The following is a 21,078-nucleotide window of genomic DNA, read 5'->3' on the forward strand; positions in this document are numbered from 1 at the left end:
GAGAATCGCTATCGAGAAACTACCCATCCTTACAGAATATTTCTAATAGAAAAAATCAGTTTCTAAATAATGCTGCACTACTTTGTGGAAGAAAAAAAATATTTATAGTTTATGGGCCCCAGTTTTCCCACAGCAGACAGTCCACTGAAATTTAAGAATAAGATGATTTTCATAATGCATCGTTGTATTTGGTTGCTTATCTGCTGTGAAGTAAAAAAAATCAAATGAATATATTTAAATACATAACAATCAAGTAGTGTCTAATGGATAGTTACTTGTTTATGGACTTAGTGTGAGCGTGTAAAATGAGTGGCTACTTGATGTCAATGTTGTCAACTGCACTAATCAAATTGTCTGTCCAAGAACTAATAATTATATCACACACTGTCCATCATTCATGCCCTGTACTAGTTCTAAGTGTAGCAAAGGAAATATAAGAGCTTAAAAAAATAAAAATTTGGATATATATCCTGGATTGTAAGACAGCTTGGTTCATATTCTATGGATAGTGGAAAATTGTTTTCTTGTATTATCTTACCATAACACATTTCTGAATGTTCCATTCCGGAACTGGTGATTGGATGCATATTTTGTCTTCTTCCATGTGCTTCAAACAAAGCAAGTGTTGTGTTATATTCAGTAGGATCCATTACAACTTAGATTTGACTACCTGACCGAAGATGGCAGCATTGATCACTCCCTCTATGAGAAAACCCAAATACGAGGGGGTACCCAAAAATAAACCGAAATTGTATTGCTGGCAGCCGGCAGCGTGTAGTACACATTCCTGCCACTAGGCGTGTGTCGCGCATCCCATTGCGAGCTCAGTGACCCCAGTTCCGTTGTCCTAGTGCATTCTGTTCGTTCGTAGTGACTGTTTTCGCTAACCCTGTTTTGTTCTTGTTTCGTTTTTTGTCATGGCAAGTTTAAGTGAACAACGTGCAGCTGTGAAATTTTGTTTTTTACTTGGTAAAAATGCTGCAGAAACTATTTTAATGTTGAATACAGCTTACAAAGATGATGCTATGGGGAAAACTCAGGTCTACGAGTGGTTCGCTCGATTTAAAAATGGTGACATGTCGATTGAAGACAAACCTCGTTCTGGACGTCCATCAACCTCTCGAACGGACGAAAATGTTGAGAAAATTCGTGAACTCGTGCTCACCGACCGTCGACAGACAATTGAGGAACTATCAGAGAGTAGTGGGTTAACTTGGAGCTCGGTTCAGCGAACTTTAACAGGAGATTTAGGACTGAAAAGGGTTGCTGCCAAATTTGTTCCTCGACTTCTGACTGACCATCAAAAGGCACATCGAGTTGAAACTTGCCGCCTTCTGAAAGAACATCTCGAAAATGATCCCGATTTTCTGGAAAAGGTAATTACTGGTGATGACTCATGGTGCTATGGTTATGACCCAGAAATGAAGCAACAGTCAAGCCAATGGAAGTCGCCATCTTCACCTCATCCAAAAAAATGTCGGCAAGTCAAATCAAACATCAAAACCATGTTGATTTGCTTTTTTGATGCTAAAGGCAATGTTCATTCTGAGTTTGTTCCTCCAGGTCTGACTGTCAACCAAACATTTTATTTGGAGATTTTAAGAAGATTGCGCAACAGTGTTCGCCAGAAAAGACCCGATTTGTGGCAGACTGGAGACTTGTTCTTCCACCACGACAACGCACCGGCACACACAGCCATCTCAGTTAGGCAGTTTTTAGCCAAAAACGGCATGGTTCCGCTGCCCCACGCACCTTACTCGCCTGACCTCGCTCCATGAGACTTTTTTTTATTTCCACACATGAAAAGAGGCTTGAAAGGTCAACGATTTGACAGCGTTGAAGAGGTTAAGAAAAAAACGAAGCTCGAGCTTGCAGCCATTTCTAAAGATGACTACAAAAAATGTTTTGATCAATGGAAATACCGTTGGGACAAGTGTATTAGTTGTAATGGAGATTATTTTGAAGGAGATAAGGTCGTATTGTAAAAAATTTGATAATATATAATTTTTATAAAATAATTCCGGTTTTTTTTGGGTACCCCCTCGTACTGTACAAAGCACTGGTAAATGGCAACAGTGATAATTGACTGCTGTTGGCAAACAGCAGGGAGGACAGACTCCAGGTCACACACACAGAACATTTTATTGGTCACATGACCACTGAGTGTATGTACACCTGAATAATAATCCTGCAAAATCTTAAAATAAGGCTTACATAGTCTGACAACTAGAATACTCAAGACAGCAGTCTTGATTAATGTGAATATGTGTATTGTTTTGTATGTCATGCTCTGTGATGTTAATAAACATTAAACTACCTGATTTTCAGTTTCTTTCAAGAATATTTGGACAGTAAAAAACAATAAACATTAACAATTTTTACAATGAATTATTAATATGCTTTTAAAAAATAACTAAACTTGTATTTATATATATTCAACTCTTGTATAGGATCACAAATAGTTTTTGGGCGAGTAATCAAGGAATAAGGCACAGTATTTGTATCAAAGGATTATTATAATTTAAAACTATTTTAAATAATATTATTTTATGCTGTGAGGTCTATGTTCCTTATATTGAGTTATAACACTAAAAGTAATTAACTATAGGACAAATTCAGTCTACACTTGAACTATAAATATAATACAATAAATACTGTGTTAACATTTTGCATGGCAACAACGTTAATCAACTGTATATAATATAAAAATAAAAAATGTAGCCTAAGACAGCTAAATCATGAATAAAACTTTATGACTTAATTTATGACACACATCATTGGATCATAAATGTAAATGACAATATTTATTTAGGTAACACAATACTTCATACCTGTCTAACTAACTCATATTTATCTTTTATAGATTTATATAAATATAGTTACATTTTTAAAAACACTTAATGAAATAAATACTGGTCTACATAATGAAATTATATGAGATATACCACTTCCTGTTTAGAGGCTTATTTTATATATGCAGTTACTATTCCATTTCCAAATTTCATTACCTGAATAGCCGCCATTTTTATTTTTCATTTAGGTGTTTTTAATTTGAGAACGGATTGTTGTAATCAGTTGAAACTTGGTATATAGCTTTATAACCTAAAGGCCTAATTACAGAAAGATTTTAATTTTTTAGAAGCTTCACTTAAAAAATGGTGGCTTCTCAAAACCTTTAAGCGTAATTATATTTAAAATTCCAAATAATAAAAGTCTCAATTATTACATTTTAGTTAGACAATTTAATTAAGAATCCAACAATACCAAGTTTAAGTAAATCGGTTGATAAATAATGGAGATAATGCACTTTTAAAAAATCAAGCCCAAAGCAATATCCACTATGATTATGTGTCAGCACTGTTTGTGAGCCATAACAACCAGCTGCTGTAATACTCAATTGAAAAATCGAGTTCGGGTAATTGAGTTTTCACAAGTTTTAATATGATATTTTGGTTTGCCTTTGGTCCATGAATAATACTTGAAAATATTGGTAGAGAGTTCTGGGACACCCCTGTATACATATACAGGGTGTTCCCAAAAGGGTGTCACAAACTTCTGTAGCTGACAGAACTCATCATTTCAAACAATGTCAAATAGGTTATCAATAAGTTGGGAAATGTCTCATTTATCCGCTAGCTGCCATTTTGTATTTTTATAAAAATACTATTAACTTTAAAATTAGTTAAGGTAAAGAAACCGAATTTGGCACATAGGTGTGAATATATAAGAGGCATTTTAACAAAATAACTGGTATGGTTATAAAAAACTTACAATACACCAACTATTCTTTAATTTTTATAACAATTCCAACAGTATATTTTTGAACAAAATCCGTCAACGCGCAAGTACAACCACTTTAAAGATATGCTTGCATAAGCCAGGAGTCACAGTTATGAGGTATCAATTGTTTAATAAGTATATCAAAATAGATCTTATCATTTTCAAATAAAATACTAATGATCTATGAAGTTGACCTAAGACACAATTCTTATTTCCTTATTTTATAAAATAAAAATTTCAACAACCCTGCAGTTCCAAAAAATATTAAAATACTAAACTGTACCTAAAAACTGATTGAAAGTACACAAAAATAATATATTTGCTATACAATTAGTCAGTTACAAATTAAAAATACAATTTGTGATAGATTTGAACTAATATAATCAATATGAGAGCCCTAGCCCAACTCTTTGCCAGTATAAATTCCTAAAAGATTTACTTGTTTTGCATATATATGTAGTGCTGAATTGTTATGAAAAGGTCTTAAGGCGAAAATTATATTTCAGGTTTTATCTTCATTAAGAAGCTTCTTTTAAAAAGCCTTAGTTTATGTGCTTTGTGCTAGGATTTTGAGATTGTTAAATTAGGATGAAATAAAGTTGAAATAAAGTCAACTTTAGAGAATATTATCCTTAGAGAAATATTTTTTTTTTATTAAGGTAGAAGCATTAGTAAAAGTCAAAAGGAGTAGTTGTTCTTAAAACACCCTATCCCTATGGTGCACCACATTTAACCTCAATTTCCTGAGACCAGTCAAGATTCACTAACACTTATTACTTCAGATTGATAAGGTAAAATCTAAAAAATTGTAATTTAATGGGATACTGTGTTCTAACCTATCATCACTATGAAAATGCACAATGGATTGTTTTTCAGAATGGTAAAAAGTTCAGTATGGTATCCCTCAAGGATCAAAATTAGGACCTTTTGTATTTCTAGTCTACGTTAATGACCTTCCCTTTAATTTTTATGGCAGTCTAACTTTGTTTGCAGATGACACAACAGTGCTCACAACAGCCAACTCTTCCAGAAATTAACATTAAACTGCACTCATCAATCCGTCAGCTCTCGAATTGGTTTAAGTACAATGGATTAAATCTCAATTTTTCTAAAACTAACACGATCAATTTTTGAACAATAAAAACCAACTAAAACATCAAATAGATCATAATAAACAATTTTAATTAATTAATTCCACAAAGTTTTTAGGAAAATTAATCCAGGATGATTTAAAGTGGAATGGATATAGTAATGATTTATGCTCTAGACTGAATAATACTTTATTCGCTATTAGGCATATTTCAGGAGTTGTGACCTTTCCTATGACCAAGGCAGTCTATCATGGGTATTTTCAGTAGCTTTTATCTTATGGTATTACATTTTGGGGACATAGTAGTTACAGCCACAAAATATTTATTCTGCAAAAAAGAGGAGAAGGTACTATTGCCAATATTAATTTTAGACTGTCATTTCGCCCATTCTTCAAACAGTTCAAAATTTGAACATTACCTTGTCTCTATATTTTAGAATTAGCTGTATTTGTAAAAAAACAATCAATTTATAATCTGTTTTATAAAACTCAATCTTCAACATGATTACAGTACAAGAAACAAAAGCAAATTCCAGTACCCTTCTCATCATCTCACTCTTTTAGAAACTAGACCATTTATAAAGGAACTAAATTATTTAACAATTTGCCTCCAAATTTGACTTTAGAAGAGGATTCCAGAATTTTTAGAAAGCAACTTAAAAAATTGCTTATTGAAGCCCTATCCTTATAAAAGTTCAGATTTTTGTTCTGATTTCATAGTATAAAACTGTATTTTATTATTTTAACAATCATTGTTATGTAATTTGTGAAAATTCTGTAATAGAATAAATTTTGTATTAGATACTAAAAATGATGTGTTATATGTTTAGAGTTGCATTGTAACATTCTATTGTAAACCTACGTAACAAATAAATAAATAATAATAATAATAATTATAGGCTTCACTAATTCTGTCAATAAACAAATAAATGCAATAAACAAAAACTTCTCAATCAGTTGTTATGTTACTAATTTCATGATTTTTAATACAAAGCAGTGTAAATTGTTTTTAAATCTCACACATCAATTGATGATTATACATTAACTGAAGTTGAAAATACAACATTCTGGACTATATAGATAACAAAATCACTTGATATGATCAGGTTGAGAATGTCATCAATAAAATAAATTCTAGGATCTTTGTTAATGTGATATCTGTGTAGTATGTATGTGTTATGTAGTCTAATATTACATATCGAATTTGTGTGTATAGACAAACTGCTATTAAAAATCTGGACACAATTTTAATATTAAAAAAGGCCATTAGAACAATGCTTAATTTAAACTATGATGACACCATAAAAAATTTAAAAATATTAACAGTGTATGGTCTTTATGTTTTGGAATCTATTATGTATGTCAGACAATGGTAGAAAATTCCAGGTGCACAGTCAAAATCACTCATATGATACTAGGAACTAAAATAAGTTTAAAGTTTAATCACATCACAACCTTGATTTTTTAAAGAAGGCTTATGTTAGGATTAAGTTTTATAATCTAATTCCAGATTTTGCTAAAGATATAGATGACAACAAGAAATTTGGATGTTAAACGACTCTCTAACAGAGCATGCTCTTTACTTGTTTAAATAACCTTTCTTAAATAGTCTTTCTTTTTGGATGAACTTGATGAATTTAAAACAACAAATATTAATTCCAAGACACAGAAAAATACAATCTATACAGTTTTTATATCACAAACATCAGCATACAAATACTTTACAATATTGAATTTTAAGATAAATTTGTTTAAGTAAGTTTTTGTCTAATAAAAAATTCTTTATTTGTATAGTCTAAGTTAAGGCTGCATGGTAGTATCTTACACTTGACCTGCTCCTTATTTAACATTAATAAACTTATTTAGATGCAAATTCTACAATCAGATACTGAAAAATAGTATACGCTTTCATTTGAACACAGACTTTTAAACAACAAATATTAATTCCAATTAACAGAAAAATACAACCTACAATAAAAATTAAAAATGAAATATTTTGGTATTTCTAACTATTATCAAACTAATTAAAAGTTATTAACCTTACATTCATTCTTTCACACACTCTCATGTCCCAAAGCTACCATGATCCATGGTGGTTTTCAGGCAGTACTTCACTTGACTAAACGCTCTGAATAGATTTCTTTTAGTCTTGCCACAAAATGGGGATTGGTGTCAATGGAACTAATAGCTTGGGAGAGGGAGTTTCATACCCAACAAGCTTAAACAAAATTGCAGTGTACTATCATGCAAGTACTACTAGCACCAACGGAGTAAACTGTATACAAATTTAGTGATCATGAGCTTGGACTAATCTGTGATATTTGGACAGTCTCTGAACACTCAGCTCTACTGAGTTACAAAATACAATTAAAAATACTTTCCAGCATAGTCGGAAAAAGGCACATTTCCTACATGCCTGCCTTCATAAGATTTCGAACAATATAGATATAATTTTATTGGATTCAAACCAAATATTATTTATATTTTAAGCTCATGATTTGTTTTGCAAGTTCCCTCCTGCCCAAAAAATATTCTCTGTTGAGATTGTGGGAAACTAAAAGTTCATCCTAACCAACTCTTTTCTAACCTATTTAGAAATGGAGCAAAATTTATATAATAAAGAGCTGTTTATATAATAATACCAGAATTCAGTCGCCTTAAAATGCAAGAAAGAGGTTGCTGAGAAAAAGCTTACAATACACATTACAGATGAGCTGACACGAGAGTGATTGTAGTAGACAGGTTTTTATGTAATTGACTTAAATACAATGGTACAATACTTGGAACTTATAAATCATAAACAAAACAGAATTTGTAAATCTCTAAGTGTATATAGTCCATCATTGCATACTACATGGTAGGTCGCTGTTCAGGAAAATAGCTAGGATAGGCAATGTTCCAGACAATACCAACTGCAACTAAGGCTGCAAATACCAGGATACTGATTCTCCAGAGAGTCCTTTCCCAAGACTGGACCTCCAAGTTACGCAGGACATACAAGCCAACAAGCAATCCTGCAGCAGCCCCTGCGATGTGAGCAACATATCCTATCTATAACAGAACACATTATTACTGATGATTACAAATCTTCTATTCTTACGTACTAGTTTGCAAGTTTTTACTGATTTTGAGTGTCAATCATATGACAATTAGTATTTGAATACCTTGAAACTAAACAAATCTATATACATGTAAAACATATTTTGTTTACTGTACTATCCCATCTGCAAATACTCACAGAGTTTATTAACACTATAATTTAATTGCTACTTAAGACCTTTATAATAAGCAAACAGAATTTTTCAGGGCTCTTCGTGTATAAAGCAAAAATCAACAAGGTACGTGTTATATGTAAAAATTAATATTTTTAGAACTCGGAAGAACTAAACATAGTACAAAAAATGAAGTAATATGTTTCGTCTACACACATATCCAGGAGGATACATCCTGGTTTTGTTCAGATACTGTCGGAAAACAGAATGGGTTCTTGCGTTGGTAAAGTTTTTTGTCTTGTCTGAGGAAACTTTTTACACCATGGACAAACAGCATTGACTTCAACTTCCTGATCTAAAATCAGAGGCAATGACCTCCTCATGACTTCTAGCATCCGTCACTTGACCCATCAAAAATAATTTTAGAACAGATATATCTGAATATAGCAACATTACAATAATATGTTACAACTTATTGGATTTGTGATTCAAGTGCAGATGATACCAATGGGTAGATCCAGTCGCGGGATGATTGATGAGTTAGTGAAGAGCTGCAGTGACTACCTACAATTACTCTGGCTCACTGCTCACTCTCACTCACACTTCAGCATCTACATAGATTTATAGTAGAAGTTAACAGGATCAGTCTTAGAATAGAAACCCATTCTTAAAATTAGTGAAAGTGCTGAATATCCTCAGCAAGAAGAGACTCCATTCTCAGTTAATCTGCACACGAAATCCAGCTTACATGGAACTTCTTACCAATATGACAAACCACTATGAGAACACACATATTGAGCTGATTTATTGTTTCATTCAATTGGTTAAAATAGTTTACACATGTATTGTGAGTTTAATACTTATTAATAATGTAGTTATGGGTCTTAAAGTATGTTGTTAACATTAACTGTTTGATTGATTGGAATTTGAAACATGTAGAGTTATGACAATTTATTATAATGTATATAATTAATAAATTTCATAAATATACCAGCATTAATTTGTGTGACTTTCCATATAGTAGAAGCCAAGATGGCATTTTTATAGAAAGAAAATATAATGTCATTTTTTTAATACAAGGGCTATCCAGAAAGCAGATTATGTTTTGCCGCCAGGGACAAGACTATCCCATCCATTTTGATGGCAGGGCATTTCTCCGTTTACTGGCTATCCAGCCGTGCTAGTGAGAGGTTATTGTCGCTCCTTGTTGTTTTACAATAGCAGTTTAAAATGTGTAACGAAATTGAAGATCCCACCAACTGTGAAGTGTGGTCGGTAATACAATTTTTGTTTCCAAGTACAATAAACTAATTGAGATTTATCACTAACTCTGTGAAGTTTATGGGAACAATGTGATTACTCAAGGTGGAGTGTGTCGGTTGTATGTAGGTTTAAAAATGGCTGAACTAATGTGCATGATGAAAAACAAAGTGGATGGCCAAGCATTGTAACCAATGAAATTGCCTTTAAAGTCGATAAGAAGATTAAATAAGACCGCTGATTCACAATAACAGCTCTCACTTAAGTTTTTCTCAATTTCAAGGAGTTTGTTACACAAAATTGTTATGCAGAAGTTTGGTTACCATAAACTTTGTGGAAGATAGGTAACATAAATCCTGCGAGGTATTGTGGACCATGTAAAAGTTGAGTTCAAAAATTTTGTTTATGCACAACAACACATGGCAAATAGGACTCGAGAAGTTCTGGATGCTTTTAATTGGGAGGTGTTTCCACATCCGCCTTACAGTCCGGACTTTGCACCCAGCAATTACCACCTGTTTCCAGGAATGAGGACTTGAGACGCAGCACTTTGATGACAATGTGGAACTGCGGAAGATGTGACTACTTGGTTGAAGTCTCAGGCAGTAGAATTTTATAATGCTAGAATTTCAAAACTAGCTCACTGGTATGATAAGTGCCTAAATTTGTATGGTGACTATGTCGAAAAATAGTATTTTAGTGTCACTTTCAAATGTATATAATACAATCTTTTTCTTTTAATTTAATTTTGTTTATATTTAAACGTAATATAAAGTGTGTGGTGGTACACCGTTACCAGGCACCGCTCTGGTACCACGTTTCTCAGTTTTCTCAGCAAGAAGATAACCCTGGAGAGTTTTGTGCAGACTTTGTCTATGTGGCAATTCCAATTTAACTTCGGGTCCAACCAGAAACAGAGTAATTTAACGGCCTCATCACAGTCCTCTATGACATCTCCATTTTTTAGAGTACAGAATATCAGTTGTGTTTTTTCTTCATTTAATTTTAGTTTGTTTGTGGTGAACCACCTCTTGGCATCTGCTAACAAGTCCTCGTCTTCCTGAAGCACGGAGTGTATCAGCTTTCCTCTGGACAGGAGCGTAGTGTCATCTGCAAACAGCACTGCCCTGCCTCCCAGTCTTAAATCATTCACAAGAATTAAGAAGAGCAAAGGTCCCAGGATGGAACCTTGTGGCACTCCATGCATGACTTCTCTACTTCCTGAAGTAGCCCCACCAAGCGATACCCTCTGTTGTCTATTTTCTAGATAGCTGGAAATAGTTTTGTGAACTGTTCCTTCGATCCCATAGGAATTTAGCTTGCTAAGTAGTATCTTATGCGGCACACAATCGAATGCTCGGCTCAGATCACAGAGCGCAAGAGCCATTGATTCGCTAGCCTTGAAAGCTTCCATTATCTTTGATGCTATGGATAATAAGGCAGTGGTTGTAGAACGTCCACTTCTGAAGCCATGTTGGGTGTTGCTGAGCAGATTGTTGGACTCAATCTGGGTTATTCTTTCTGGATAACCCTCATAATAATTAGTAAGCAAGATATTATACTTTTAAGATATTGGTTGCAATATTATGTAAAGCCCAAAATCAAGTAATAACATCGGGACAATATTGTTTCAGGTGTGTTAAGATTTAGTTATTGTTACAGTTAACATACTTAAGTATAGACTGCCCCATAAAGTAATACAGTAGAGCATAAAAAATCTGAACTAATCCTGACTGGGGGGAATTAGATTTTCGATTTGTTCTGACGTTCCAACATAACCTAAAAATTCCTATTTACACTAAAAATGGTAGGATGAATAAAATTAAACACTTTATGTACTTACATATATTACTTTGATTTATTAGTATCTTTACATGAAAAAATGCACTCATTTTATAAAAACAATTCACCTCATATGTACAAATTTGGTATGTATGTATACGTAGGAAACTAAACACAACTGTATGAAATCACTAAAGTATTTTATTGAAAAACTTGCTGATTTTGGGTTTTTTTTCTCTTAGGACAAGAAGCTTATAAATTGCACTAGTCCTATACGAACTTTAGTGCTGCTAACGGAGTGACAGGATATTCAGGATGGATTAGGTTAGGGTGTAGGGGCCACCTCCTATCGAGATCCATGAGGAAGAATTAGGGGACTAATCTTAAAGTCACTTCCCCCCGGAAGAAGGGGAGCTGATTTTGGGTTGTGTGAGTTTCGAACCTCGTTTTCTGCTGGCCAAATCCTTCATTTGCTTGAGTAGGAGGAGCTGAGCTTGACTGCATTCGGGGTGCGCTTCGTACCAAGACATCACTAATGCTAATGACATAAAGGCTTTCGAATGTGAAGGTAGGCGTCATCTGCTGTGTCTTCTTTGCTGTCACTGCTTTCTTGATTTTCTGGCTCTTGCATTGAAAGTTACGATGATTTTCATCAGTGTCATCACTGAACTTTTTACTTTCTGGCCAAAGTTTATTCCACGCTTTCATTAAACTTTCTTTGGTTAGCAAGTCCCAGGAATCAGAATACATGTAGCACAAGTCTTAAGTTCAACTTTTTTGAAAACTGAATAACACTTTCCTCATGTTCTGCCAAAAGATGTGTACGCAGTACTTGTTTCCTGTTCATTCTTTTAAGTTTTTCAATAACACCCTTATCCACTGGCTGAATCAGCGGCGTAACTTTGGGTGGAAGAAACATCACTTCAAACCCCTCATCAATCAGATTTAAAACTTAACAGTTGGATGCGTTGGTGCATTGTCCCTGACCAGTAACATTTTTTGGTATTTATTCTTTGCGGAATTTCTTAACCCTTTAAGGACCAACCGTCTGATTTATTGCCGGTGGCGTACTATGCGAAAAGGACCAACCGTCTGGTTTATCGCCGGCGGCGTACTATGCGAAAAGGACCAGCCGTCTGATTTATCGCCGGCGGACTTTTCATATTTTTTAAGAGATATTTTAATCTTCTATATGGAATAAATATACTATTTTTCTATTCCCTGTATGTTTCTTACTATGATATCAAATTTTAAACGTCTTTGGAATCATCAGCTTGGTCAAAAAAATAATTTTCGGCCATGTTGCATCGTAATGTTGTCAGGGTACTTTGGGATTATACCGACCACACCCAGACATGAATCGTTATTTGACATTTTGCTTCTACTGATTACTAGATTAGCGTAGAACAAATTTCGTCAATATAAAACAGGAATTGTCTTATCCCAAACCCCTCCCCATCCTCAGACAGAGGTCAAAGTCGAACGGTCTAGTAAATAACGTGATTGCAGAGTCTCGCCGCCTGTTCAGCTGGTGCATTGCTTTGTTGTACTTCCGTGTTTTACCCCTACATTTCTACAAACACAAAAACTAAACTCTTTATTGAAAAAAAAAACACACACAACTTGTTTTTTATGTACCGTGTAAAAAACTTAAATAATCATGTGATGCCGCGCGGCCTGCCGTAATCGGGAATCTCGAGAAAGATAAGATAACAGCGACAAAAATACCGATCACAATACCTGGAAACGCTTGTTGATTGATGGAATGTTAGTTCTGTTACTCAACTACATTGTTTTATAACGTTCTAAGTTCATTGAAAAAATTTTAAGCGTTGGGGGAATATAACGGAATCTGACCCCAATAACAATTATTGATAATCGTTTTAAGTTTGTAATTTTGTAATTAAAGATTTGTTTTTTCGTTCTATCATGTTTGTTTCTATAAATGTATATTTTTTGTGTTCTTTATACTCGTGTGGTCGGTATAATCCCAAAGTACCGAATAATATCCTTAATAGCCTATAAGGTTTTTGTATGTTAGGCTAATGCTGAAAAGTGTGTTTTAACCAGTGTTACAGAAAAATTTAATTCATTTACAAACTTTTTATTTTTTATTCCAGGGCTTTCAAATTTTGTACAGTTATAGAGAGTTATATGTAGAACTAATAAATACCATTTCCCACAGATAGTTTATTCTTATTTTTGGTAGTTATTGAAGGTCAAAATCAATTTTTTAAATTTTTTTTCTTTTTTTTCTTTGATAAACAGATAAATCAAATTGTTTTTTGCTATATAATGACTTAAATTTATTTTTTCACAATGAACAATTTAATTATAAACATTTTAAGCCTAAAAACAAATCTGTACAGTAATTAATTAGTTCTGAAGATATGATTTTTCTCTCAAACGCTTGAAAAATCGCACATTTTTAATATGCACAGTTCTTGGAGCATGGCCAGAAAAACGCAAAAATTTTCTTTGCACATGTCAAATTTTGGTCTGGTCCTAAAAGGGTTAATATTTGTTATGAAATACAACAGTTAGTACATAGTTTTGTATCCATCCAGGAGCTCTTTTTGGTCTGTATGTCACTGGCAGCTGAGTCATTTTGACATGATGCCGATGGGGTAAAAAATAGACTTGCTCTCTAGGAAGAGGGAGAGTGGACCATAGAAAAAACACTCCTAAGATCATTGTCCACTCGCAGTACCATGTAAAATACAGTTCACATGTTTAAAGCGGGGATTCAGATAATTGACATTTTGAATTTTGACACTACTGTGCTGTGTAAAATAAACAGCAATTATCTGATTTCTGATAGGGGACGATGTTGTCAAACTCGCTTGGTCTATGTAAGAAACCAGTTCTTATACAAACCACATGATGAAAGTAGGTGTCATCTTTCTCATCTCAACAAAACATTTAAATTGAGAAAAATTAAATAGGAGTACAAATAAACAGATTATTAATATATTAGTATTTTAAGTGAAATATTGTATTAGAATGGTACCTTCTGGTCAATATTGGCAATGTAACGTGCATGAACTGCTGAGCCTATATCCACCACTGCCAATACCAAAAACACCAGGAGTTGCCACACAGCAAACTGCATCTCTGACCAATTCTGCCAACAAAAACACAACAAATTACATTAGCATTAGTTCTTTAACTTGCATGCCACACATCTATAAAAAGTAATATCACACTTGTTAGAGTGGATCTAGTACTTACGTATACCCAAATTAAATATTTTTTTGTTTTGTTTCATAATAATTTATACTGGTAGTAAATGTTCTATTCTCGAAAGAAAGCTTGTTAAAATTAGGTATATCTTAGAGTAATTACATGACCTGTTTTTTTTTCCACTTTCAATGTGTTATAGAAATAAAACTAATGAGAATAATGGAATAAATGTTTGACCCATAGTTACATGCACATATAAAGTTACTTTTAAACATAATCAATAATTAAATTGAGGCATTTGTCATATGGGTTAGATACAGGCTTTCCCATACCTTCTTTATAGAAAATTGCTCCCAGTGACTTGACATGGGTTTTCATAATGTTTCAGAGTATATAGTCTGTTCAGAAGCTCTGTCCTAGCCACCTCTTCAATTCAGAGAACAGGTGAAAGTCGCTTGGCGCAAAAATATCCAATTGAAAGCCATTAGAAACCCATTTCATTAAACAGCACTGTGAGGATGGGCATTGTCATGGATAAGCACAATCCAGAAGTGAGCATTCCTCTTCTTTTGTTCTGAATGGCTCTCCACAACTATCGTAATGTTTCACAGTAGCCTTCTGCATTTATCGTGGTCTCTGGCTGTAAAGATTCTATAAGCAGAACACCTTTCTGGTCCCAAAACACAATAGCCATTAATCTCCTTGTTGTTGTTTTGAATTTGTTTGGGATTGTTTGGTGAATTTGAATTCATCCATTGATGTGATTGTTTTTCATTTCTGGGGTGTCATACAGAACCCATGTCTCGTCTCCTATCAAAACTGTTTTTAATCTCTATTAGTTTGATAACAATTACAAAACGATAATGCTGCTGCCATTCGTCAGGCTTTGCAGTCATCGGATAACATCTTATGAATGTTGCTTCAGAATCAAATGTAATTTTGAAACGTACAACTCCTCATGAGACAATCTGACTTTAAGATAGTAGAAAATCATAGCCCTATATCATCATATCACGATAGCTCTTCATCTTTGTGACTTCATGAAACAGATCTTTTTGAACAGATGACAGAAATACACTGGTGAATACAAGTTGCTGTTAGGTATTGGTAGGCACTCGAACAATGAGATAAGAATGATATGATTATTGTAGTATTCATTGTCTGCAAGTATCTAGAATCTTTCAGAGTGATCCATGAAGTAAACACCTGTCAGGTGGTGTGACAGTGAGGATTTTGTTTCTGCCGTTTCAATACTAAGAGTGGGGCACTTCTTCCACTACATTACTGACCCTCCCAACTAAAACCTACAGGTTTTGCTTCTGACTGTCAGCTTGGTTGATTTATCTACTGTACTATTATCTCACGCAAGCGGTAGAAGTGCCCTTAGATTACTAATTTTGTACTCCTACTAAGGGCTTAGGAGAGGTTATTCTATTTCCATCATGTATGTCTATTACAATGAAGGAGCTAGTCTTAAAGTATAAGAAGTATAACAAAGGATGTCCATGTACTATTCATTGATATCAAGCATGCAATAGTATATATAGACAGAATATCTTGAAATTTAAGAAGAAAAATGAGATATCAGAAAAGCTAATTAATTTGGTAAAGAATGTGTATGAACAATACCAAAGGAAAGGTTAAAGTAGAAAAGGAATGTACAGACATATTCGAAATCAGCACTGGAATAAGGCAAGGAGACAGGCTCTCCTCTCTCCTGTTCCATTTTGCTATTACAAATAATAAATAATGATTTATTCTATCAAAAATACAAGTGCAAATTACATATTAAATAGATGGAATTTACACTACCACAGTTTCAAATAACATGGCAGGGCAACAAAAATAAAAATATGAAAACAAAGTAGTCAATAAATAAAGTAAATGCATGGAAGACAACAAAAAGATTATTTTAAATGCCTTGGAATAACCTTTAAGAGTACCTTTAAGAGTAACAACACAGAAGACACTGAAGTACAGCTCAGATATCTGCAGCAGACAGGAGCTACTGAAGCCTGATAAAGCTACTTAACCCTTAAAGCGCTAATTTAAATTACTGTTAAACGCTAAGACATAAAAAAATATATTTTTTAAAATTTCCAAATGCTAATTTTTGTTTCATATTCCTTGGTATTACCTTTATAATAAAAAATAATAAACATGTAATATTACATAATTTTGAGAATTTTATATGCACGAAAACATTTGAAATTTTGAATAAACTGCATTGCAGGATAATGTATATAGGAACACTATTTGGCAGATTACATTACATTTACTCTGCAGGTTATTTATAATGAGTAAATTGTAACTGAAGTTTCTGTATAATTAGGACATAAAAATAAATAAGTTCAGTATAAGATTTTGAAATGTAATAATATGAAATTCAACACAAACTTATTTATACGATAGCCTACAAGGGAAATGAAACAAATATTGTACTTATAAACCTTATTTATTTAGAATAAATAAACTGGACTTGTATGGTGAAACTGGTATGAAATACAAAACAAATAATTGAACAAAAATATTACACATAATATACCAAAAATGCGCTCAAACTAAGTTGTTCGTAGTAATCATTTGGATCATCTGGATTAGCCATTATAACAAAAAAATTATACTAAATGTTAGTAAAAACAAACTAAAACACTATTAGAATAACAACGGACTGATTCACTTTGTTTAACAATATAACCAACATACGACCAACACACACATAGTTAAACATCTGAATGAAACGAACGCGTCTGTAGGCGTATGCCGCGTCACAGGCCATACAAAAAATGGCGGCGATTGCTTTCAACCCGAGTAGATACCGTTAAAAACGTCCACCAACGGTGACAAAGCGTTTTGTCTAGTCCCGACAGTCGAAAGGAACATCGACCTGCTCTCTTACGGAAGTTTTAACAACTAATTCTTCGCCATTTCAAAAGTAAAGCTTTTGCATTCATAGATGCTATCCGCGTTTAAAGCGTCGGCAATTCCGCGTCTATAGGCGTTAGCCGCGTTGGAAGGGTTAAAATGTAAGCTGTTAACTACTAGAACCAAAATAAGTTTGTATAAAGTAATGATCCAACCTGTTCTACTGCATATATAAGAAATTTAGGCTCTTATAATGATATCCCAGAGAAATTTTATTGTTTCTGAAAACAAAATATTAAGAAGAATTAATGGTTCCAGGAAAGAGAACGGAAAATTAAGATAAATAGGGAACTAAGAGATTTGTACCACAACCAGATGTGGTTACTCTTATAAGAAGCATAAGATTAAGATGGCTGGGCCATGTTAATAGAAGAGAGAAGGAATTGGTTATTCCAAGAGTGTGGGAAGGAAACCAGTGGGAATGAGATCAGAAGGCCAAAAATAAGATTAGACAAGAGCAGACCTGAGAAAGATGGGAAAAGATCTTTAAATAAGCCAAGATAGAATAGCATGGAATAACTTGTTTTAGAAAGGTGTTAATGGAACAAATCTTGCAGATAATTTCTTGTCAAATATATTAGTTACCTTTCATCTATTACACTTGTGATAACACAATACATACGTGAACCTTATGGTACCACTAGAACATGACTGGTGAATGGTCTATTTTAAGAAAACCTTTCTTGTGAAAAATAAACATAGCAAATTTGTTACACAGTGTTGGCAGTAACTGATTTTTTGGTTTCCAAGCAACAATAATAAACCTGTATTTGTTGGTGTTTATAAATTATTAACATTAAATTATTAACTGCAAACTTTCACGTTGAGGGACAAAAATAATAACTTAAACCTAATTATTAACGAAAGAACAAAATTTACTAAGAGTATTCACCATGATAATTGTAGCAATGTGAGCAGTGATGAGTGCATAAACACCACCTGATGCACCAGCTAAGTACACGTAAGGGTCTGAGATTGAAGTGGCGAGGGAACCAGCAATGACACCAGCAAAGTAGACTACAAGAACACGCCACCAACGATGCACCATCTCTAGTGGAATACCCAACAACACTTGCACCATGATGTTGACTATCAGATGTACGACACTGTCAAAGAAGCACAATAAATATAATGCTAGAGTAAATCATTAATTCACATCATAATCTATGATTGCTAGGACTATAATAATTTTTTCATTATAATTTTTATAATAATTTTCACTACGAAATATTGCTAAAAATTCTAATATAAGCATACCATTCAAAAAACAATAAAATTTACTTGCATGATACATCTCTTTGACTGATGTATTGTTTATTATTGTCACAAATAAATACCAACAAAATCTTACAAAGTATTACAAAGTCCACATCCATTCGGGTAGGCATACTAAAACCAGAAGATTGGCACCACTGAAAAGTTCAAATCACGCTCGAAACCATAGCCATTATAAGTTTTCGGCTAGAATAAACTGTTTCAGGGTTGTTTTTTTTTTTACCTCTCCAATTAGAATATCTCTGTGTTTTCTCATGACCATAAAATAACTTGGATATTCTAATAAAAATATTAACTATTTTTCTAATTGTAGAACTGCTCTATTGACTGAAACAAATTGAGTGCTGGTTGGCTCATCTAAAATTCATTTACTTTTCCACTTTTTTGCTCAAACTTTACCATTTTGTAGAGTTTGTGGCATCGTCACCTCATTCATAGACCCTAACTTTAGCTCACATTAGGTGTGCACATTACCACAAAAACTATTCATCTTTATATAGAGCAAAACAATTAAAAACTTTTATTGATTTAGACTGTAGGAATAAAAGAATATTTCTTTATATTTTTCCTATACCAATGAAAATGAACAATTCCGAAACAAATATAGTGAAAAGTCCATTGTTGTTTTTCTAAAGTAATTTTTAATTTGATCAAAATTTCATTTAGCAAAATATATTTATTTGCTATATACATCTTTAACTGAGTATACAATGATACAAATTATAAAACACTTTTTATAAGGCCAAGTTTGTTTTAAATGTTTGAAATACATATGTATTTGTTGAAACTATACATTTACTTTTCTTTTATGCTGTAACTTTTTCTACTTTTTAGCAATTCAACAAACTATACATTTCTGTGAAGCAAATAAAATTCAAAACTTTTATACATTTACATGTACAGGATAATTAATTATTTATATTTTTCCTAGGCACTTATATTTAAATTTTGTGTTTTTAAAAACCTAAATTTGTTACTTCCACCGTCATAATACTTACAATTTTCACATTATGCTGAATAGATTGATATGCTACACTAATACATTTGGGCAAAAAAACTCTTTTATAAATTTAAACAAAAATTTTTGCAAAATTGATCAAAATTGCTGACTAAGGGGTTTTAACCATGACCCATGGAGGATTAAAGTTTTAAAAGTAACCAAATATGTTTCAAGTGATTCCTAGGAAAAGGTATGTTTTTTTCAATCTCTTTTACAAACTAATAAATAAAGTTTTAGCTAATAGCTCTATTTCTTCTCTAACTCAAGGATGTATGAGCATACACTAGCTGACTTAATGACATATTTATCTTTCATTAGTCATGAATAAAAAACAACTCATCCCCTTCTTATGAATAATTTTGAATCAATACCACTTTTGAAATTTATGGCTTTTGCTACAGCACAAACTAAACTTGATTTTAGATTAATTCCATAATTATATAAAATAAATTTTGGTCTATCCCTTTACCTAGAGCAACCTAGGACAAGAACCAATTATGTTTGCATATAGTTGAACTAATTAAATTTGTATATTGTGTAACTTTGTCTCTTGTAGCAGGTTTTGATCTTATTAAATGTTCCCTATTTTGATTTTCATTTGGTTCTTCTACTAGGTATTTATAATTATGATAATTACTTAGTCTTCGTTCAAAATAACACCACAAGGAGTTTGATGTAAGTTTAAATGACTTTTGTTGAATCTTACAATTAAACCAATAGAAATAAAAAGTATTTACCCAATGTGGACAAACATGTAGGTTACGAAACGCCACAATTCTATTCGTTTATGTGGGTCATAAATGAAAAACCTGGCGACTGGACCATTAGTACTCATAAGAGTATGTGTGACAGCTACATCATACAAGAAGAAAGCTATCTGAAACAGATAACATATTAATGAATAAGGATAATCTTGTTTGTCCCGTTTCTTTTTAATGACATATAAATAATTTCAGGAAGCACCTAAAATAAACCAAAACTATTTTTTCAGAGCCAAATATTTCATTTTTTACCAAACAACCTTATTTCCTTCAAAATACACTCAATTACACTTGACACATTTGTTAAACTGGTGATTCTGTTACTCATTTTATTTTTATTTATCTTTAGTAATGTCTAACGGCTATTTCCTCTTTTTTATGTCATAAATTTTATCAACTCTAAGTTCTTTCATACTTCTCTTCATACATGGAAATGTGAAAAAAAATCTCAATAAGGTAGGTCAGGTGAGGAAGATGCATGACACAGCAGTACCATACATTTTTTTGTCAAAAATTAGCTAAAAATCATGGCTATATGAGCAGGTGGTTTGTCATGGTGTAAATCCAATCTTCTGTTGGCCACAAATCAGGTCTTATTTCATGATCACTGTAGTGCAATCATTTGAGAAATTCCAAATAAAAAACTTCATGAACAGTCTGGCATGGTGAAACAAACTCTGACTGGACTAAACTAAAACCCTTTACATAAAAAAGTAAATTAGAATTGTCTTCCATTAGATTTGATGACATTTTTATATGTAAGGAGACAGTGTCATCTTACATTGCCTTAACTGTTACTTTGTTTTAGAG

At 32.9% G+C, this 21,078-nt stretch overlaps 1 protein-coding gene across 1 annotated transcript in view; it reads right to left on the reverse strand.

The window, feature by feature from the left end:
* Positions 1-2,497: 2,497 nt before the first annotated feature.
* LOC124369119 (rhomboid-related protein 2) overlaps positions 2,498-21,078 on the reverse strand; it is a 42,262-nt gene continuing 23,681 nt past the window's right edge. Inside the window, exons 6-9 of the mRNA XM_046826877.1 lie at positions 20,245-20,384; positions 18,125-18,338; positions 14,135-14,248; positions 2,498-7,921 (exon numbers count right to left, since the gene is read on the reverse strand). Of these exons, the coding sequence (XP_046682833.1) occupies positions 7,721-7,921; positions 14,135-14,248; positions 18,125-18,338; positions 20,245-20,384 (669 nt within the window). The 3' untranslated portion in view covers positions 2,498-7,720. The remainder of the gene's footprint in view (positions 7,922-14,134; positions 14,249-18,124; positions 18,339-20,244; positions 20,385-21,078) is intronic.

Source organism: Homalodisca vitripennis, chromosome X (assembly GCF_021130785.1).
Source record: "Homalodisca vitripennis isolate AUS2020 chromosome X, UT_GWSS_2.1, whole genome shotgun sequence".
NCBI classification, from domain to species: domain Eukaryota; kingdom Metazoa; phylum Arthropoda; class Insecta; order Hemiptera; family Cicadellidae; genus Homalodisca; species Homalodisca vitripennis.